This window comes from Coregonus lavaretus, assembly GCF_964263955.1.
Source record: "Coregonus lavaretus genome assembly, chromosome: 22".
Lineage (NCBI taxonomy): Eukaryota > Metazoa > Chordata > Actinopteri > Salmoniformes > Salmonidae > Coregonus > Coregonus lavaretus.
The window spans coordinates 25,157,031-25,179,285 of NC_140009.1; the positions used below are offsets into that span (position 1 = coordinate 25,157,031).

Genomic DNA, 22,255 nt, shown 5'->3' on the forward strand with positions numbered 1-22,255 from the left:
CTCAATTCGCCTCTGTACTCCTTCTAAACAACGCAAGTTTTAACAACTTTGGCAAAGGGTAAAGTCTACAAAACTTAGTACACTCTGTTCATAACATATTGTAGTTTTGGGAACAGAAAACTCTATTGAGATGAAATGATTCATCGATGAGAAAACGTTCAGAATGTCAGTCAAAATCCATCTTCTCCCACTGCCGGCCACTGGGCTTCCTCTTACTACCATATTTGATAGTGAGCGGAAACGCAAAGCGGATGCTTCACATTTATACATCCGGTGAAATATCTGTCTCATTGTTCTATCTGTGTTACCGTGTGTTTATCGTCAGTCATTGCGCATGTTGATTTCCTTCCCGCAGTGTCGGGGGGGAGGAGCCAAACAATAGAATACCTCGGAGCGTGAGAGCAGACAGATGAAATAGCTACTGTACAGAGTGGTTACAAAGTGTCATATTGTGTCTGTCGACTCACTTGTTGTCATTTTGGTAAGTGCTTCTGTAAATTATCCGTCGTGCTGAGGTGAAACTGTTGTTGTTGCATAGTGTGAAGTTGTAGCTGAACCGGTCTTATGTCTTCAAGTTGTTGTAGATAGAACAAGCGTGTCATATGAACGTGTGAAAAAAAATAAACTGTCACTTTCTTCAGATGTAAAGGGTATGTATTATGCTTAGCTAGCTAGACATATTTTGCACTGTAACAGTAGCTAGGCGTATTTATAGGTTAACTAGCTAAACTAATTGTGTAAAATATTTACTCAGCTAGCTAGCTATGATTGTTTGAAAGTAAACAATTTATGGAATCTGGGAAGATAGACTAAACAACTATGTTATCTGCAGAATCTTCTGCAGAGATGATGACCTCACTTAGCTAGAGTGTCCTGACCTCCCAGTCCCAGAGAGAGTCCCCAGCCAGGCGACCCTGCCGTGACAGGACTAGCCAGGCGACCCTGCCGTGACAGGACCAGTCATTGGACAGCACAGTGACAGTGTGCTGTGTCTACTAGCATCATGGCTGCCCGCCAACAGAAAGGCAGTGCAGTGCTGGAAAGTTCAGCAGAGGGGAAGAGAACGGAACTCAGGGCTAATGAAGTACTGAAGAAATGCTGTAAGTACTAGTGTCTTGTCTGCCTGCCTCATATGCTCCAGTCTATTCTGGTCCCTTTCCTGTATTAACCCAATTAGGTTAAATGTCAACCTGATCTTTGGGTATTCATTGCAAGCTGCTGCATAACCAATGTGAGCTATGTTCCTAACGACACAAGGCAATTACATTGATTACATGGAATTGAATTGGGCTGTGCAGAATCTGACATTTAGAAATGAACACAAAATGCAATTTTTTACCAAGTAATCAGCCCTATTTTTTTGCCTCGCTGGCTTGTCACTTGGACAAACGTCCCCTTCCTCCCCTGTCATGCAATGTGAAACTAGGCATCTCTTGTCTCCCTACCTGCATACAACATGTGAAAGGTGCTCTGATAGTTTACCTTAGGCATAGAGCCTTTCTTCACACTTCTGTTCAAACTAGATTAGATGTGATGTGTGCAGTCATCAGTGCATGTGTTTTTGCGATCACCCCCAGTGAAATAAATCTAGCATTAAAGGCACAGTGCAGTCAACTAGATTTCCGGGTGTCTTTATATATATATTTCCACACTATGAGGTTAGAATAATACTGTGAAATTGTGAAAATGATGATAATGCCCTTTTAGTTTAAGAGCTGTTTGAAAATACCACCTAAAACTTCTTCCTGTTTTGGTGGGATGGAGTTTCAGCCTTCCATGTTGACATCACCATGTGGAAAATTAGTTAAATACCAATAAGAAAGAGTTCCATACTCTGCCAATAACAGCTAATTGTCAGTTTTCCCCTCCCCATTCAGACCACGCAGACAGTCCTAGCAAAATTCTTGCTCGAGAAATTGCCCTAAGATGCTATTTTTGTTTATTTTTGACCATTTTAATTGAAAACAATCACAGTAAGGTACTTAATTGTTACCCAGAAATGATTTGATATTGAGATAAAAGCTGCTGCATTGGACCTTTAACTAGCCAGTCCAGTCCACTCTGAGGAATCTGTAATTAGGAACTGGAGATGGTTCCAAGATATCCCAAACACACTCATACCTCATACTCGCATTCACACACACAAATCTGTTGCGGTTGGCTGCTTGCTAACCACTGAATTTTTAAGCCACAGGGCTGGTTTAAGGAATGTGTAGCATGCAAATGTAATGCCTGGTCTTGTTAAGCATAGCAAGGGTTTGTGTGCAAAGGACTGAGGATTGGTGTTGGTGGTTTTTAAAATCTATCTGCATTAACAGACCAAAGGAGAGAGAGAGAGACACACACTAACAATAACATTCTTCAGAACACCATGCTTAATTTGTACATTTCTGGTCAAAGACTTAACAGTGTCTGTGGACAGTCAGTTGCTAAGCAGCTGCTGTTTGAAAAACATTAACCACTGCTAGTGAGAAGATCTGGATGAAAAAAGAAACCCAAAGGAATAATTGAAAATAGATCAACTCTCTAAACATATTGGCCTTTTTTTTTTTACAATGATAAAATATAATGGAGTTACTGTGCCATGGTAAAATACTTAGCCTACGTTCTATTGACATTTCAAAGTAAGTTGTTTGGTTGGGATTTATGTTTCTCTGTCTGTGTGAACAGCATGGGCCTCTTACATGACCAACTCCCCCACTGTGATTGTGATGATTGGTCTTCCTGCCAGAGGGAAAACCTACATGTCCAAAAAGCTGACCCGCTACCTCAACTGGATAGGAGTGCCAACCAAGGGTTAGTATAAAGGCCTCACTCTATGTACTATACTGTATTTTCATTCAATATTTTTCCAGACCTGCCCAACCGGAAGATAAACATTGAAGCCACACTTTCCTCATTATTCATGTTACTGTATTCAATACAAACATAATCCTCTATACGATGTGTAAATTAATTCCTTTGTGTGGACTACCAATCAAAGGGCTCTTTTGTGTAGATATATTTACAGTATAGTGAATGATGTAATTGAACTGCGATGCTGCAGAACCCATGTCTTCCTTCCACAGTTCAGGAAAATGTCACATGACATTGTACTGATTACAAGAACATGTTGTGCCTTTCATCACCTGATGAAGGCCCTGTATTGTGTTGCAGTATTCAACCTGGGGGTCTACAGGCGAGAGGCTGTGAAAGCCTACAAGTCCTATGACTTCTTCAGACATGACAACGAGGAGGCCATGGAAATCAGGAAGTATAGTATTTTTGGACCTGTGGCAGAAGAATTAGGTTCCTTTGAGTTGTTCAGTATTACAGTAACCCTTTTTTTTTCTAGAATATGCCCTCCATGTTTTCTCCAGCTCCAGGCAGGTGTTATCTGTATTGAAAACCTTGCTGAGGTTTATAAGGCCCCCTACTGGATTGAGACAATTAATGTAATTACTTTTTTAGTGAGGATCTCAATGGTAGTGAGTCACCTGGCCGCCCGCCATTTTCCTTTCTCTCAGTTTAATGCTAGCTGCTAGACCAACAGGTATGATACTTGTTATAAGCGTTATATGAACCCTATAATGTATTATTATAAGGCTTGTAATATATTGCGTATTTCTATGCTATAATTCTTCAACAGATTGAACATAAATGTTACTAAGACATAATGGGGTCATCATACATGGTCTTACAATGCATTATAGCAACATAATGCATTATATCTGTCGGTTTTAAGTGAAGTGTTACTGATTTTTCATTTCAATTGTTATTGATGTGGGTCACTGTGTCCCTACAGGCAGTGTGCTCTGGTGGCTCTGCAGGATGTCAAAGCTTATCTGACTGAAGAGGGGGGCCAGATCGCTGTGAGTATCTACTCTCTCTGCTGTTTTGAGTAATTGGAGACAAAATAGTAATATTAAACTGAAAAGACAAGCTTAATTTGAGATATCAGTGAGATGTGATTATGTCTTTCAGGTCTTTGATGCCACAAACACCACCCGAGAGAGGAGAGAATTAATCCTTAGTTTTGCAAAGGAACATGCTTACAAGGTCAGTGTTATTATTATTATTCCCAATTATTGTTGTCAAAATGGTTTAGTGAAGTGTATCTTCAAAGATTGGTCTCTTTCGCAGGTGTTTTTTGTGGAGTCATTGTGTGACGACCCTGATGTCATTGCTGCTAATATTATGGTAAATTAACTTGCATGTTTAAAAACGTAACTACATTATGAGTTTTATTTCTCATTAAAACATTCTATAGTAATCTTCTTAAGGATTTCCACACTTTAAGTCTTGTGCACCTCCCTCTCCTCCCCAGGATGTGAAGGTGTCCAGTCCAGACTACCCAGAAAGAGACAGAGAGAGTGTGATGGAGGACTTCCTGAAGAGAATAGAATGTTATAAAGTCATGTACCAACCATTAGACCCTGATGAACACGACAAGTAAGACGTTCTCTATTTTAAATGGTTAATACTGCATTATGTACACTACCGTTCAAAAGTTTGCCTCTTCCATTTTTGTGGCAGAGCTGCGAAGAGTTGGTTATACTTTTGTATTGAGTATACATCTCCATAAACCTTTGTTCATTGCTTGTGTGACAATTTTACCGTCCTTACTTACAATTTAGAAACATACCATCCTTATACATTTCTTCCTAGAAAATTGGTCTTTCCTCTAAATACGTTGGAGTTTAGCCATATTATTTGCTGTAATATTTGTTCTGCCTCTTCTGGAGGATGAAATTGGAATTGTAACCAACTCTGTATGACTTCATCTAAAAAGGACAATACTTTAAACAGGGATCCATTGTCAATCCTCCGGAAATGGTTGGTTTTAATATGTTTAACAGCAAAAAGCCCCCATTTGAACATTGGATGTGCCTCTTAGTAGCGTGCTGGAAAACCAGTTTGGCTTTAGATATAATTTCGGTATAATGGAGGCTTTAAGAGGGAGGTTTAATGCCTTTAATATTTAATCGTTTTAACCCTTCAAACTCATGTTCACTATATACATATGCCCATTTAACTTTATCTGTTTTGCAATTCCAAATAAAATGAGATATATTTTTCTTGCCTGATTTGAAAAAGGATTCTTCTGAAGTCGGTAGAGCCATGAATAAATATGGAAACTGCGATATCACTAGAGAATTAATAAGAGTAATTTTCCCGTAGATGGACAGGTGTTTCCCTCTCCACAGTTTCAAGATCCTATCTATTTTGCAAAGTTTTCTATCAAAGTTAATAGTTGCAAAATCGCTCAACTTTTCCGGGATATGTATACCAAGCACATCCACTTCACCATCCATCCATTTAATCGGGAGACCACATGGCAATGTTAAAGTTTATATCTTTAAGAGACCCAATCCGTAATATAATACACTTATCATAGTTGGGTTTTAGTCCAAAGAAACAGAATACATTATCCAGGTCTTCAATAAGGCCCTTCAAGGTTGAAGATTAAGGACTCAAGAGAGAACTTTAATCACCGGCTTGCATTGATACTTTTGTCTCTAATGCATAATCTTTTGCCCCGTAATGTTATCATTAAATCAGATTTTTATAGCTAACTGTTCAATGGCCATAATAAATAAGTATGGTGACAGAGGGCAACCTTGTTTTATGCCTCTTGACAATTCAAGGTTCTCAGAGAAGTAACCGTTATTTATTATTTTACATAAATTATTGTTGTACATGACTGTTACCCATCTTATACAATCCAGGCACTTATAAACAGATTCAAAATCTGCTCTAAAGAGTATACCTGGTTTCCCTGCATTCTCATAGTTTTCAATTATTTCTAGTAGTTGTCTAATGTTGTCTCTAATATATCTTCCTTTTAAGAATCCCGTCTGATCGTGATGAGTAATGTCTGGTAGGACCTTTTTTAATTCTATGAGCAATACATTTTGCCAATATTTTTCCCGACGAAACATTGAAGGGTGAGGGGCCTCCAATTTTTTTAGAGACAGGGTCTTCAGTAGGAGAGAGATCAGTCCCTCTTTTTGTGTGTCCGACAATTTGCCATTTATATAACAGTAATTTAAACATGATAGTAATGGATCTTTCAGTAGTTCAAAAAAGTTTGATATATCTCTATTGGAATGCCATCGAGGCCAGGGGTTTTCCCCGTCTGAAAGGAATCAATTGCCAACCATAGTTCGTCCTGTGTAATTATTTTTATTATTTTTTTTATTTCACCTTTATTTAACCAGGTAAGCCAGTTGAGAACAGGTTCTCATTTACAACTGCGACCTGGCCAAGATAAAGCAAAGTAGTGCAATAAAAACAACACAGAGTTACATATGGGGTAAAAAACATAAAGTCAGAAATACAACAGAAAATATATATACAGTGTGTGCAAATGTAGCAAGTTATGGAGGTAAGGCAATAAATAGGCTATAGTGCAGAATAATTACAATAGTATTAACACTGGAATGCTAGATGTGCAAGAGATTATGTGCAAATAGAGATACTGGGGTGCAAAAGAGCAAAATAAATAACAATATAGGGATGAGGTAGTTGGGTGGGCTAATTTCAGATGGGCTGTGTACAGGTGCAGTGATCGGTAAGGTGCTCTGACAACTGATGCCTAAAGTTACTGAGGGAGATAAGAGTCTCCAGCTTCAGAGATTTTTGCAATATTAGGCCTTCACAATATTTGTTTTCTGTCACAGATAGTTTAATATGATTTTTTGGGAGAAGGATATCACAAAACTCATCGTCAAGTGAGGTTGGAGGTATAGTGAGGGAAAAAAGTATTTGATCCCCTGCTGATTTTGTACGTTTGCCCACTGACAAAGAAATGATCAGTCTATAATTTTAATGGTAGGTTTATTTGAACAGTGAGAGACAGAATAACAACAAAAAAATCCAGAAAAACGCATGTCAAAAATGTTATAAATTGATTTGCATTTTAATGAGGGAAATAAGTATTTAACCCCCTCTCAATCAGAAATATTTCTGGCTCCCAGGTGTCTTTTATACAGGTAACAAGCTGAGATTAGGAGCACACTCTTAAAGGGAGTGCTCCTAATCTCAGTTTGTTACCTGTATAAAAGACACCTGTCCACAGAAGCAATCAATCAATCAGATTCCAAACTCTCCACCATGGCCAAGACCAAAGAGCTCTCCAAGGATGTCAGAGACAAGATTGTAGACCTACACAAGGCTGGAATAGGCTACAAGACCATCGCCAAGCAGCTTGGTGAGAAGGTGACAACACAGAAATAGAAACACAAAATAACTGTCAATCTCCCTCGGCCTGGGGCTCCATGCAAGATCTCACCTCGTGGAGTTGCAATGATCATGAGAACGGTGAGGAATCAGCCCAGAACTACACGGGAGGATCTTGTCAATTATCTCAAGGCAGCTGGGACCATAGTCACCAAGAAAACAATTGGTAACACACTACGCCGTGAAGGACTGAAATCCTGCAGCGCCCGCAAGGTCCCCCTGCTCAAGAAAGCACATGTACAGGTCCGTCTGAAGTTTGCCAATGAACATCTGAATGATTCAGAGGAGAACTGGGTGAAAGTGTTGTGGTCAGATGAGACCAAAATCGAGCTCTTTGGCATCAACTCAACTCGCCGTGTTTGGAGGAGGAGGAATGCTGCCAATGACCCCAAGAACACCATCCCCACCGTCAAACATGGAGGTGGAAACATTATACTTTGGGGGTGTTTTTCTGCTAAGGGGACAGGACAACTTCACCGCATCAAAGGGACGATGGACGGGGCCATGTACCGTCAAATCTTGGGTGAGAACCTCCTTCCCTCAGCCAGGGCATTGAAAATGGGTCGTGGATTGGTATTCCAGCATGACAATGACCCAAAACACACGGCCAAGGCAACAAAGGAGTGGCTCAAGAAGAAGCACATTAAGGTCCTGGAGTGGCCTAGCCAGTCTCCAGACCTTAATCCCATAGAAAATATGTGGAGGGAGCTGAAGGTTCGAGTTGCCAAACGTCAGCCTCGAAACCTTAATGACTTGGAGAAGATCTGCAAAGAGGAGTGGGACAAAATCCCTCTTGAGATGTGTGCAAACCTGGTGGCCAACTACAAGAAACGTCTGACCTCTGTGATTGCCAACAAGGGTTTTGCCACCAAGTACTAAGTCATGTTTTGCAGAGGGGTCAAATACTTATTTCCGTCATTAAAATGCAAATCAATTTATAACATTTTTGACATGCGTTTTTCTGGATTTTGTTGTTGTTATTCTGTCTCTCACTGTTCAAATAAACCTACCATTAAAATTATAGACTGATCATGTCTTTGTCAGTGGGCAAACGTACAAAATCAGCTGGGGATCAAATACTTTTTTCCCTCACTGTACCAACTCTGGGGTCAATTTGACTAATGGTTTGAAATATTGTGAAATATTTTCAGCGTTAGTGTATTTGTATATTGCGGTCATCTTTGAATTCTGGTACATTATTTTGTTGAAATCTGTTTGTTTAAATTATCTAAATCTCAGTTGGTACACTCCACAATACTTCAATACACTCTCACAGCTGTAATATGCAGACTGCGCAAGCAGCAGAACTTTTCACTACATTCAGATCACATAATAGGGCAACTGTGAATATACAGATATACTAATCACGGTATTTCACATTATTCGTCTGCATAATTTAAACCCAACATTCATTTGCATGAGACAAAGTTCACTTGATCAGTAGATATTGCTCTAGTATCCTATGGTGCCAATGATGTGTGGTCCTCTGTAGCTCAATTGGTAGAGCACGGCGCTTGTAACGCCAGGGTAGTGGGTTCGATCCCCGTGACCACCCATACGTAAAAATGTATGCGCACATGACTGTAAGTCGCTTTGGATAACAGCATCTGCTAAATGGCATATTATAGTGCCACCAACTAGTTTGGTGCAACAATCAGGGTTAAAGTGACTTTATATTCACACAGCTTGAACTGAACCGATGGCCCCATGTCCATCGGTTCAGTTCTTATAGCCCTGGTGTGATATGGTGCCATCTAGTGCTGTAGCGTGGCCGACTTTGAATGCAGCAACTAATCATTCTCAAATTCATTAGAGGCTAATTTATTGAGTCTATACAGTATACCAAATCTGGAGTCAATCTGATTTATGGTTCATGAGAAGGAGATTTCTTAAGTATTTCTTGCGTTAGCATATGTGCTAACGTGCATCTATAAGTACAGTGCGGCCATATTTGAATGCAGCCACAATTATTTCGTAAAACCATTAAATACTAATGTAATGAGTCTAAATACAAAATCTGGAGTGAATCTGACATGGTTCATGAGGAGCAGATGATTTTGAGCATTAACGTTACATATGCAAAGAATTAGTTGTTAATAGTTTCCTCTTTTTATATATATATATATATATATATATCAAATTCAGTGTGGTTCGTCTTAGAGACGTCAAAGATAGGCTTCCAGTTGAAGCTCGCATCCGTTACAAGACCATGATGCTTGCCTATGGAGCAGTGAGGGGAACGGCACCTCTGTACCTTCGGGCTCTGATCAGTCCCTACACCCAAACGAGGGCATTGCGTTCATCCACCTCTGGCCTGCTGGCTCCCCTTCCTCTGCGGAAGCATAGTTCCCGCTCAGCCCAGTCAAAACTGTTCGCTGCTCTGGCACCCCAATGGTGGAACAAGCTCCCTCACGACGCCAGGACAGCGGAGTCACTCACCACCTTCCGGAGACATTTGAAACCCCACCTCTTTAAGGAATACCTGGGATAGGATAAAGTAATCCTTCTACCCCAACCCCCCAAAAAAAAAATGGTAAAGTGGTTATCCCACTGGCTATAGGGTGAATGCACCAATTTGTGAGTCGCTCTGGATAAGAGCGTCTGCTAAATGACGTAAATGTGCCCTTGAGCAAGGCACTTAACCCTAATTGCTCCTGTAAGTCGCTCTGGATAAGAGCGTCTGCTAAATGACTAAAATGTAAATGTAAATGTAATAGTGATGACACATTTTAAGTTGATAGGCCACTGTGGAGTGGATTTACAGTGGTTGAAATGGACATATAAAATCCGATTTTTGATTTCTCAAAAACTCAGCCATCTTTTGACCAATCTCTTAGCTTTTCTCAAACTTTTAGTCCATGAGAAGATTGTTTGTGTGATTATATTAAGCATTAGCGTTACATAGTCAAAAACGTGAATTGTTAATAGTTTATTTTCTTTTAAAGATATCAATGCCAAAATTAATATGGTTCATCATTGTAATGTCTTTGATGATCCTAAAAAGTTGATAGGCTATTGTGGAGTGGATTTACAAAGGATTTAAATAGGCACGTAAAATATTCCAATTGTCAGACTTGGTTGCTCCCGGGAAGTGTGAAAACGTACGTAGTACTCAGAAGTCTTTACCAAGTTAGCTAGCTTGCTAGCTATCTTCAGATAGCTATCTAATCTTTTACCAGGCAGAGAAATTCATGGTAGCTATAACATTATTACAATGTACCCATAGCTGCGGGAAGTAGGGGTGTTGAGGGTGCTGCTGCACCCCGTGATAAATCACCAATAAAAAATTATTCATATATTAAAAAACCTTTTTGAGAAAATGGTGTTTTTCCACTAAATTAGTGCACTAGGCGTTTGACTCCTATATGAGCTGAGAAAAATACTTGCCAACAGAGCAGGGAGAAATCAGCCTATACTCTCTTTAGAGAGGATGTTGATGGACTACGTCATTCTAGCGACTACCCATGAGAGCGGGGGTTTCTGGGGAATTGTGTTCAAATCTAGATTATTTTTTTCATTCTTGCCACAGGGGTCTCTAAAAACACCAGTACATACAAAGTTCCACAGTGTAGCTTTAATTTATACATTTTGTCAGTCAAGCCATTTGTATTTACAAACCTTCATCAAGAGTTCCATAGTTTGTCCAGTAGGTGGAGACAACACACAAGGTTGACAAAGGTGTTTTTTCAGATTATGGCCTGCTTTGTCACCACATTGACTCCTCGTCCTAACATCATTGGTCTGATTTCCAATTCTAAATCTCCTGACAGAAAATGTTTCTGCTTCATTGGTAATTATTCCTAATTCACCATAGTATTATTAGATATAGACCCTCGTATGATAAGCCTTATAAAACAACACAATGATTTTGTACCGAAGTTAATCTTCAAGAAATGTACAAAATACAATTTTATCTCGAGCCTGAGCTCTCCTCAAGCCTGGGCCTCCAAGTCATAACATCAGTAAATTCCTCTGGACATTGTCCCAGTTAGAGAAGAGGAACAGTTGCTTCACCTCTTACTGGGCCAGCCAGGGCCTTGCGAAAGCCTTTGTTTTCAGCAGTTCGGGCCATTTAATACATACAGATAGCAGGCACTGAATAGCTACTGTATATTCTACACAGAGAAATGTGTTAATATTTGAGAGAAGCTAATTTTATTATTAAAAGTTATTGTCAATTTCTTTGATTTCTCCGAACTATTGTATTGAGAATACATTTTGCTAATGAGTAGATCTTCATGATGATCATTATTAGCGTCATTAGCAATCAGTCTGCATAGGATCAAGATGCTATCAGGTCACTGATAAATTCCATCTTGACCTCCATTCTAACCTCTGACCCTTAGGGACCTGTCCTTCATCCAGGTCATCAATGTGGGCCGGAGCTTCCTGGTAAACAGGGTGCAGGACTACATCCAGAGCAAGATCGTGTACTACCTGATGAACATCCACGTGCACTCTCACTCTATCTACCTGTGTCGGCACGGAGAGAGCGACCACAACATGAAGGGACGCATCGGGGGTGACGCAATGCTGTCTGTTCAAGGGAAAAAGGTATAGATCGACTTTTCCTTTAGTATATCATTACAAGTACAGAAACCATTGTGCCACTTCATGCTATGTTGCTCTATGTTCTATATATATATTCATCTTGCACACTCAATAACTGTATGACTTCATCTCACTTACATACTGTCTACAAATAAACCTACAATGCCGATTCTAATCCTCTCTCAGTTTGCTGGAGCGCTGAAGGGTTTTGTGGAGGAGCATGGTCTGCCAGACCTAAAGGTGTGGACCAGCCAGCTGAGACGGACTATCCAGACTGCGGAGGAGCTCGGGGTGCCCTACGAGCAGTGGAAGATACTCAACGAGATCGATGCCGTCAGTACCACAACACCACGGTTCAATAGTGACCCATAGACGAAACATGGTAGGGGTTAAATTTTTTAATAATGATTGTCTATAAATAAACGTATTTATGTTTCTCAGGGTGTTTGTGAGGAGATGACCTATGAGATGATTGAGGAATTCTACCCTGCGGAGTTTGCCTTAAGAGAGCAGGACAAGTACCACTACCGCTACCCAGGAGGAGAGGTACAGTTACTCCTTATCTCTCTACAGAGATCTGTCGCATTCATCTGAAGCAGTGAGCTCAGTTTGTTCCTCTCCTCTCTCTGTAGTCCTACCAGGACCTGGTGCAGAGGTTAGAGCCGGTCATCATGGAGCTGGAAAGACAGGGCAACGTGCTGGTCATCTGTCACCAGGCTGTCATGCGCTGCCTGCTCGCTTACTTCCTGGATAAGAGTGCTGGTACAAACACACAAACTCACTTACAGTGCCTTCGGAAAGTATTCAGACCCCTTGACTTTTTCCACATTTTGTTACGTTATAGCCTTATTCTAAAATTGATTAAATAATTATTTTTCCTCAGCAAACCCCATAATGACAAAGCGAAAACAGGTTTTTAGATAATTTAGATAAACAGAAATACCTTACTTACATAAGTATTCAGACCATGCTATGAGACTCGAAATTGAGCTCAGGTGCATCCTGTTTCCATTGATCATCCTTGAGATGTTTCTACAACTTGATTGGAGACCACCTGTGGTAAATTCAATTGATTGGACATGATTTGGAAAGGCACACACCTTTCTATATAAGGTCCCACAGTTGACAGTGCATGTCAGAGCAAAAACCAAGCCATGAGGTCGAAGGAATTGTCCGTAGAGCTCTCCGAGACAGGATTGTGTCGAGGCACAGATCTGGGGAAGGGTACCAAAAAATGTCTGCAGCATTGAAGGTCCCCAAGAACACAGTGGCCCCCATCATTCTTAAATGGAAGAAGTTTGGAACCACCAAGACTCTTCCTAGAGCTGGCCGCCCGGCCTAACTGAGAAATCGGGGGAGAAGGACCTTGGTCAGGGAGGTGACCAAGAACCCGATGGTCACTCTGACAGAGCTCTAGAGTTCCTCTGTGGAGATGGGAGAACCTTCCAGAAGGACAACCATCTCTGCAGCACTCCACCAATCAGGCCTTTATGGTAGAGTGGCCAGACATTTACATTTACGTCATTTAGCAGACGCTCTTATCCAGAGCGACTTACAAATTGGTGCATTCACCTTATAGCCAGTGGGATAACCACTTTACAATGTTTTTTTGGGGGGGGTGGGGGGGGGGGTTAGAAGGATTACTTTATCCTATCCCAGGTATTCCTTAAAGAGGTGGGGTTTCAAGTGTCTCCGGAAGGTGGTGAGTGACTCCGCTGTCCTGGCGTCGTGAGGGAGCTTGTTCCACCATTTGGGTGCCAGAGCAGCGAACAGTTTTGACTGGGCTGAGCGGGAACTGTGCTTCCGCAGAGGTAGGGGGGCCAGCAGGCCAGAGGTGGATGAACGCAATGCCCTCGTTTGGGTGTAGGGACTGATCAGAGCCGTTCCCCTCACAGCTCCGTAGGCAAGCACCATGGTCTTGTAGCAGATGCGAGCTTCAACTGGAAGCCAGTGGAGTGTGCGGAGGAGCGGGGTGACGTGAGAGAACTTGTGAAGGTTGAACACCAGACGGGCTGCGGCATTCTGGATGAGTTGTAGGGGTTTAATGGCACAGGCAGGGAGCCCAGCCAACAGCGAGTTGCAGTAATCCAGACGGGAGATGACAAGTGCCTGGATTAGGACCTGTGCCGCTTCCTGTGTAAGGCAGGGTCGTACTCTCCGAATGTTGTAGAGCATGAACCTGCAGGATCGGGTCACCGCCTTGATGTTAGTGGAGAACGACAGGGTGTTGTCCAGGGTCACGCCAAGGCTCTTCGCACTCCGGGAGGAGGACACAACGGAGTTGTCAACCGTGATGGCGAGATCATGGAACGGGCAGTCCTTCCCCGGGAGGAAGAGCAGCTCCGTCTTGCCAAGGTTCAGCTTGAGGTGGTGATCCGTCATCCACACTGATATGTCTGCCAGACATGCAGAGATGCGATTCGCCACCTGGTTATCAGAAGGGGGAAAGGAGAAGATTAGTTGTGTGTTGTCTGCGTAGCAATGATAGGAGAGGCCATGTGAGGATATGACAGAGCCAAGTGACTTGGTGTATAGCGAGAATAGGAGAGGGCCTAGAACTGAGCCCTGGGGGACACCAGTGGTGAGAGCACGTGGTGCGGAGACAGCCCTTCGCCACGCCACTTGGTAGGAGCGACCGGTCAGGTAGGACGCAATCCAAGAGTGAGCCGCGCCGGAGATGCCCAGCTCGGAGAGGGTGGAGAGGAGGATCTGATGGTTCACAGTATCAAAGGCAGCAGACAGGTCTAGAAGGACAAGAGCAGAGGAGAGAGAGTTAGCTTTAGCAGTGCGGAGAGCCTCCGTGACACAGAGAAGAGCAGTCTCAGTTGAATGACCAGTCTTGAAACCTGACTGGTTTGGATCAAGAAGGTCATTCTGAGAGAGATAGCAAGAGAGTTGGCTAAAGACGGCACGCTCAAGAGTTTTGGCGAGAAAAGAAAGAAGGGATACTGGTCTGTAGTTGTTGACATCAGAGGGATCGAGTGTTGGTTTTTTGAGAAGGGGTACAACTCTCGCTCTCTTGAAGACGGAAGGGACATAGCCAGCGGTCAAGGATGAGTTGATGAGCGTGAGGTAAGGGAGAAGGTCACCGTAGATGGTCTGGAGAAGAGAGGAGGGGATAGGGTCAAGCGGGCAGGTTGTTGGGCGGCCGGCCGTCACAAGTCGCAAGATTTTATCTGGAGAGAGAGGGGAGAAAGAAGTCAAAGCATAGGGTAGGGCAGTGTGAGCAGGACAAGCAGTGTCATTAGACTTAACAAACGAGGATCGGATGTCGTCAACCTTCTTTTCAAAATGGTTGACGAAGTCATCCACAGAGAGGGAGAAGGGGGGGGGGGATTCAGCAGGGAGGAGAAGGTGGCAAAGATCTTCCTAGGGTTAGAGGTAGATGCTTGGAATTTAGAGTGGACAGACAGAAGCCATCCTCAGTAAAAGGCACATGACAGCCCGCTTGGAGTTTGCCAAAAGGCACCTAAAGACTCTGACAATGAGAAACAAGATTCTCTGGTCTGATGAAACCAAGATTGAACTCTTTGGCCTGAATGCCAAGCGTCACGTCTGGAGGAAACCTGGCACCATCCCTACACAGCCAAGACAACGCAGGAGTGGCTTCGGGACAAGTCTCTGAATGTCCTTGAGTGGCCCAGCCAGAGCCCGGACTTGAACTCGATCGAACATCTCTGGAGAGACCTGAAAATAGCTGTGCAGCGACGCTCCCCATTCAACCTGACAGAGTTTGAGAGGGTGTGCAGAGAAGAATGGGGAAAAACTTCCCAAATACAGGTGTGCCAAGCTTGTAGCGTCATACCCAAGAAGACTCGATGCTGTAATCGCTGCCAAAGGTGCTTCAACAAAGTACTGAGTAAAGTGTCTGAATACTTATGTAAATGTGATATTTCAGTTTATTATTTTTTATAAATTAGCAAAAATGTCTAAAAGCTGTTTTTGCTTTGTCATTATGGGGCATTGTGTGTAGATTAATGAGGGAAAAAAAACTATTTAATACATTTTTGAATAAGGTTGTAACGTAAGAAAATGTGGAAAAAGTCAAGGTGTCTGAATACTTTACGAAGGCCCTGTATATACACAGATTCACAGACACACACACTGCCCCTCGTTAGGAAAATCAATTACTTTAGCCAGGATACAAGCATACAAACACACAATTTGACTTCTGCTTGTTTTGAGTGGAAAAGTTTGCCTTTGCTGATGTTCATCCTGGATGAAGGACAGAAATAGAAGTTGAGGCTAAACAGAATGTCACATGGCTCTCTTAATGGTCTGCCAAGTCAGGAAAGGAAGTGGTTTGTGCCTTAAGGGGCATTTTAAAGGCTAGTAAAGCCATCCACACTGTGACTGTGCAGTGGGCACCTCTGACTGTCACTGCCCGATCCCTAATGTCAGGAAAGAGAAGTAATGAAATCTATTGAGTAATTATATTGGCTAATCTAAATATAATCTCTAAATATATATATATATGTATTATTAACTCTATCATGTGCCATTAACTGCATGAGATTGAGTCCTTTTGAGATGACGCATTGATCTCACATGCAATGTTCTAAAGACAGTCATTGTGTCTTTGTTTCTGTTGGCACAGATGACCTGCCCTACTTGAAGTGTCCCCTCCACACGGTTCTAAAGCTCACCCCCATGGCTTATGGTAGGATATCTCATCCAAGACTACCCTGTGTCAGTCTCAGACACAACAACTTTCTCTCTCCTCCCTCTCTCTCAGGTTAACATTGACTGTTATTTTCTCTCTCTCTCTCGCTTTTCTCTCTGTTGTTGTTGGTTTTTCTCGGCCAGGTTGTAAAGTGGACACGTTTGACCTCAAAGTGGAGGCTGTGAACACTCACCGGGACAGGCCATTAGTGAGTTGCTCTCCTTGCCAAATCTCTGTTCAATCTACTGTGCGTTCTACTTAATTTCATAGGTTCATATACTGTATCCCTCTCTTAACGGTAACGCATGTGGTCATGTTTTAGTACAGTAAACGGCCGAGTCATAACAAACTGGCTGATCTGGGAAGTTGTCGTTGGAAGAGTTCTAGGTAGTAGTGAGTCAATCCTCAGAATATGAAGTTACAGTGGCTTGCGAAAGTATTCACCCCCCTTGGCATTTTTCCTATTAGGGGTTTGTATCATTTGATTTACACAACATGCCTACCACTTTGAAGATGCAAAATAAAAAGAACTTGAGCGTGCATAACTATTCACCCCCCCAAAGTCAATACTTTGTAGAGCCACCTTTTGCAGCAATTACAGCTGCAAGTCTCTTGGGGTATGTCTCTATAAGCTTGGCACATCTAGCCACTGGGATTTTTGCCCATTCTTCAAGGCAAAACTGCTCCAGCTACTTCAAGTTGGATGGGTTCCGCTGGTGTACAGCAATCTTTAAGTCATACCACATATTCTCAATTGGATTGAGGTCTGGACTTTGACTAGGCCATTCCAAGACATTTAAATATTTCCCCATAAACCACTCAAGTGTTGCTTTAGCAGTATGCTTAGGGTCATTGTCCTGCTGGAAGGTGAACCTCCGTCCCAGGCTCAAATCTCTGGAAGACTGAGACAGGTTTCCCTCAAGAACTTCCCTGTATTTAGCGCCATCCATCATTCTTTCAATTCTGACCAGTTTCCCAGTCCCTGCCGATGAAAAAACATGGTGTTCTCGGGGTGATGAAAGGTGTTGGGTTTGCGCCAGACAGTGCGATGGCCAAAAGGCTCAATTTCTGTCTCATCTGACCAGAATACCTTCTTCCATATGTTTGGGGAGTCTCCCACATGCCTTTTGGCGAACACCAAACGTGTTTGCTTATTTTTTTCTTTAAGCAATGGCTTTTTTCTGGCCACTCTTCAGTAAAGCCCAGCTCTGTGGAGTGTATGGCTTAAAGTGGTCCTATGGACAGATACTCCAATCTCCGCTGTGGAGCTTTTCAGCTCCTTCAGGGTTATCTTTGGTCTCTTTGTTGCCTCTGATTAATGCCCTCCTTGCCTGGTCCGTGAGTTTTGGTGGGCAGCCCTCTGGCAGGTTTGTTGGGGTGCCATATTCTTTCAATTTTTTTAATAATGGATTTAATGGTGCTCTGTGGGATGTTCAAAGTTTCTGATATGTTTTTATAACCCAACCCTGATCTTTACTTCTCCACAACTTTGTCCCTGACCTGTTTGGAGAGCTCCTTAGACTTCATGGTGCCGCTTGCTGCTTGGTGGTGCCCCTTGCTTAAAGGTGACTGGGGCCTTTCAGAACAGGTGTGTATATATACTAAGATCATGTGACAGATCATGTGATACTTGGATTGCACACAGGTGGACTTTATTTAACTAATTATGTGACTTCTGAAGGTAATTGGATGCACAGATCTTATTTAGGGACTTCAGAGCAAAGGGGGTGAATACATATGCACGCACCACCTTTCCGTTATTTATTTTGTAGACATTTTTGGACTATTTTGTGTATGTCCATTACATGAAATCCAAATAAAAATCCATTTAAATTACAGGTTGTAATGCAACAAAATAGGAAAAACGCCAAGGGGGATGAATACTTTTGCAAGGCACTGTATATACAAAATAGTGTGAGAAATTGCTCCAAAAAAAAGACCAGAGTACAGTTTCCACCCTCAACAATACAAAGGGCCTATTTTATGTAATTTCTTCTAATTTGGAGATCTGCTCTGCTTATACAGTACAGTATGTAGTTCTGGTATGAACAGGCCACACAGTGTCTCAGTGCTGTCCCCAGTACACTGTGTTTACCAGATGTCCCTTGTGGTGTGGGCGTCACACTCATAAACATGACCAGTGACCACACTGCCTTTTACTGAGCGTAGCCCTGCTAACATGTCTGGGAAAGGAACCGCGACACCGCCTTCAATATTCTGTTGTTTGTTCAAGCTGTATTGTTTTCACAAGATGTGTAGCATGCAAGACGCGCACACACACAGTGAAACTTTATTTATCTCTGATTCTAATGCTCCTTCTCTTTCCTCCATCCTCTCTATCCAGGATAAAGTTCGTAATGACGTCGTTCCCAACACATTCCTCCGGAGGAACAGTTTCACCCCTCTGTCCAGTCACGACCAGGTGAAGCGTCCGCGCCTCTACAGCGCTGGCAACCCATCTCAATCTCGACGGCCCCTGGCCCCCTTTATACCCAGCATGCAGTCCTTCGAGGACCCTGAGGGAGCAGAGTTGACACAAAACCAAGTTAGTGTTGTCTTTCTGCATGAATGATGTCTCTCTCTCTCTTCACATGTTTTTATGATGTTACTTGTGTCCTTAAACTGAATTTTCTAAAAACAGCAACTTATAAAAACAGAGTAAGTTGTGTCTTGTGATTGACCTTACCCTCCTCTGTCTGAGCTCAAGTGTAGTAGAGGCCAGTCAAAACAAACTGTATGGTGACGGCGCCCGGCCTTGGCACAGCTTAGCATGAGGTAACACTGTCTCTCCCTCCTTCTGCCTCCTGAAGGAGTCTCTCAACTGCTTCAGCCCAGGAGACTCAGAAGATGCTGTTCGCAGTTGAAGAGGACGGAGACAGGCGTCTCCACTCCCCAACATCCTCTCTGCCATCAGACCTGGGTTCAAATACTATTTTCAGTATTTGTAAATACCTTGAGTGTTTGCTTTAGCCTGCCAGGAGTGCCAGATGAGCAGTGTTTGCACATTGGGGACTTTTCTATTGGTTCCATTTCAACATGCAAGCACTGTAAAACACAGCTAAAGTATTTGACATGATTTCAAATAGTATTTGAACCCAGGTGCCCTCTGTCTGTACCTAGTCCCTCCACTCCAGGAGGAATCATCACCTAACGCTCAGGCCTGCTACATACCATGCCAGCCTTACCATTTTGATTGTCAAGCAGTGGTTCAAGCACACCACCTCAGCCGCAAATGGTCACAGCGTGTGGTTGTTGTAGTGGCCAGAATTTGTTCTACAGCTGTTTCGTTTCTGTTGACATCTGTTAGATAGATATTGTGACTATTGTGATATTGTGTGTGGGTGAAGAGTGATATGATTTGAGAAAAACATGGCCTTGTTTGCACACACACTTATCAACATTCAAAGTTGAATTTACTGTAAACAGAACTTTTGGATGTTAAATAGAGGATATCTTTGAGGATATTTGTCTTAGTAGATTTTAGAGTAATTCAGTGATTTGTCTATTGCAATTTATTTTACATGGTAACTGAACATTTTATCAAAAACAAAGCACTGACTACAAACACTGTCGTATCCTTTAAGTCTATAATGTACAATTACTTAAGCTCTTATGAATGATTATATGTATGTCTTAAATTGGATAGTTGAATATCATTGTTTTTGAACAGCGTTGTGACCAGCTTTGTTTTTCCTCAGTTAGGCTGAAAGACCACCATACAGGATTAAAAATTTCAGCTCAGGGATTCATGTTATTAGTTAGTCACATGTTACATTACTGTGTGTGTGTGTATAGAGTTCACATTTTACTCTGCAATTCAGTTACATATTCATGGTCATGTTGTGAAATGCCAATTTATTTGCATTATAGATGCATTCATTACACGTCCTCAGCTAAAATGGCAACTACTATTGTAGTTACAGTTAAAGGCAGCATTTATTCTTAAATTTGTTAAACTGACATTGTGTTTTTACTTTTCCTGATGTTATCTGCATGATTTTGCATCCTGAAAAAGCACAGCATAAGGAAAGATACCGTAGGTACTTTCATACTTACACATGGGTGGGCAAGATCAGTGAAGTGTATCTTATTGTTTATTACTGCCATAAGGATATATGTTAAATGTAATGCTGCTCTAAAGTGCCTCTGTGACTGTTTAGTACATTTTAGTAATTTAGCAGACGCTCTTATCCAGAGCGATTTACAGTTAGTGAGTGCATAAATTTGTTCATACTGGTCCCCCGTGGGAATTGAACCCACAACCCTGGCGTTGCAAGCACCATGCTCTACCAACTGAGCTACAGGGACTTCTAGCATTACTTTTGTGGCTCTTACAAGACATTGTTATTATATAAATAGGCAGAAGACAAGTAGCCTGTAAGACTACAGTATACTGATCTATATACTGGCACAATGCTGTAAAATGTTTTAAATCACTGGAATATTAATCTGACATGAGTGTAAATGATTCAATAAATAATGTATCTATCAGAACGTCTTGCTCATGGCAGTTAGACTTGACTTGGTCCTCTGGTACACAGTGTGGGTGTGTCCAGATTGATTGAGCTCATTGGGTGGTATCTTCCTGTTTAGATGTTTCCAGCAATACTTCCTGTCTTATCTAAAGCCAGGGCATTCCTGTGGCAGAACCCTGGCAATAGGGCAAGATTCTGAGGGATGCTTCCTGGGAATAATAACCTACAGTGCATTCGGAAAGAATTCAGACAACTGTTTTTACTTTGTCATTATGGGGTATTGTGTGTAGATTGATGAGGAATATATATTTTTAAATCAATTTTAGAATAAGGCTGTAACGTAACAATGTGGAAAAGGGGAAGGGATCTGAATACTTTCCGAATTCACTGTAGGTCCAATAAATCACTCAACCTTCTTATATTAGACCTAGGATATGACCTGTGACACATCTAGGACTAATATAAGTAGCGTCTGTCAAAGACGTAAAGGACAGGTGGCGGGGATTGGGACCGTTAACTGATTGCAACCATAAACTTTTTTCCAGACTGGTCTGTCATAGGGGAAATGGGTTGGTGCCCTTGTACAGTAAACAAAAACATTCTCAGGGATGTTTCAATGGTTCAGTCAGCTAGGGGTTTCTAACCGTTCTTTGATATAATGTATTACTGATTAAATTTACATTTTAGTCATTTAGCAGACGCTCTTATCCAGAGCGACTCACATTTGAAAAGGTACAGCCAGGGAAGAGACAACCACTAAATGCTGAAATTAAAGTAGCTGCTTTGTGGTGCACTGTAACATAGTTGTCATGCTATACCCACCCCTTTCACACCCTTCTTGTTTGTGTATCAGTGTAGGCATCTTCCACAAGACTGTTCAAGACTTCATTGTACCACAACAGGAGCTACCCTCTATCTAAAGTCCTAAACCAACAACACTTTAAGGTGTGGAGAAGGTGTAATGCAATGTCATGAGTCACATAGAAACTTGTATTACATTTGTAATTGAGGAAAATTCTGATTCTCATTGTTGAATGGTGAAAGTACAAAATGTTGTGTTTTTTTTAATAGTGATAGTGTAGTTAGTAGATTGACACTGAAATTATGAGCTGTTCATCATTAATCAAATGCTGATACGGGCCTGGCTCCATGAGTGGGCTACAGGAGGCTTAGCCCCCTCATTTTTAGTTTTATGTCCCTATATAAAAATATCAAAAAAATTCAAATGACTGAGTGACAGGTTGGCGCAAAACAAATCTGTATCTACCCAGCGCACAATGGACAGGGCGCGCTGCGGTTTTAACAGGGCTATGGAAAGCCACTGGGAAGTTAGGTACGAGTCGTA

At 42.0% G+C, this 22,255-nt stretch overlaps 1 protein-coding gene across 2 annotated transcripts; it reads left to right on the forward strand.

Moving 5' to 3' along the window:
- The first annotated feature begins 391 nt into the window (after nucleotides 1-391).
- LOC311149627 (6-phosphofructo-2-kinase/fructose-2,6-bisphosphatase 2-like) lies at nucleotides 392-20,923 on the forward strand. Of its 2 annotated transcripts, XM_084186816.1 has the most exons (16): nucleotides 392-481; nucleotides 833-1,100; nucleotides 2,671-2,796; nucleotides 3,157-3,253; nucleotides 3,785-3,851; nucleotides 3,964-4,038; nucleotides 4,123-4,179; nucleotides 4,307-4,431; nucleotides 11,568-11,775; nucleotides 11,959-12,105; nucleotides 12,214-12,318; nucleotides 12,405-12,534; nucleotides 16,370-16,432; nucleotides 16,579-16,643; nucleotides 18,780-18,980; nucleotides 19,246-20,923. In XM_084186816.1, exons 2-16 carry the CDS (start codon nucleotides 1,004-1,006, stop codon nucleotides 19,297-19,299), a joined length of 1,617 nt encoding a protein of 538 aa, XP_084042942.1. In that variant the 5' UTR covers nucleotides 392-481; nucleotides 833-1,003; the 3' UTR covers nucleotides 19,300-20,923. The 2 variants fall into 2 exon arrangements, with proteins under 2 accessions (XP_084042942.1, XP_084042943.1); XM_084186817.1 differs by lacking the exons at nucleotides 392-481; nucleotides 833-1,100; nucleotides 2,671-2,796 and having other exon boundaries at nucleotides 3,165-3,434.
- Nucleotides 20,924-22,255: the final 1,332 nt, after the last annotated feature.

Bases quoted from the DNA above. Each gene is read 5' to 3' on its own strand.
- LOC311149627 (XM_084186816.1), top strand. From the start codon at position 1,004: ATGGCTGCCCGCCAACAGAAAGGCAGTGCAGTGCTGGAAAGTTCAGCA. The intron at 3,254-3,784 runs GTATAGTATTTT...GTGTCCCTACAG, and splicing joins GAGGCCATGGAAATCAGGAA to GCAGTGTGCTCTGGTGGCTC. The intron at 4,180-4,306 runs GTAAATTAACTT...TCTCCTCCCCAG, and splicing joins TCATTGCTGCTAATATTATG to GATGTGAAGGTGTCCAGTCC.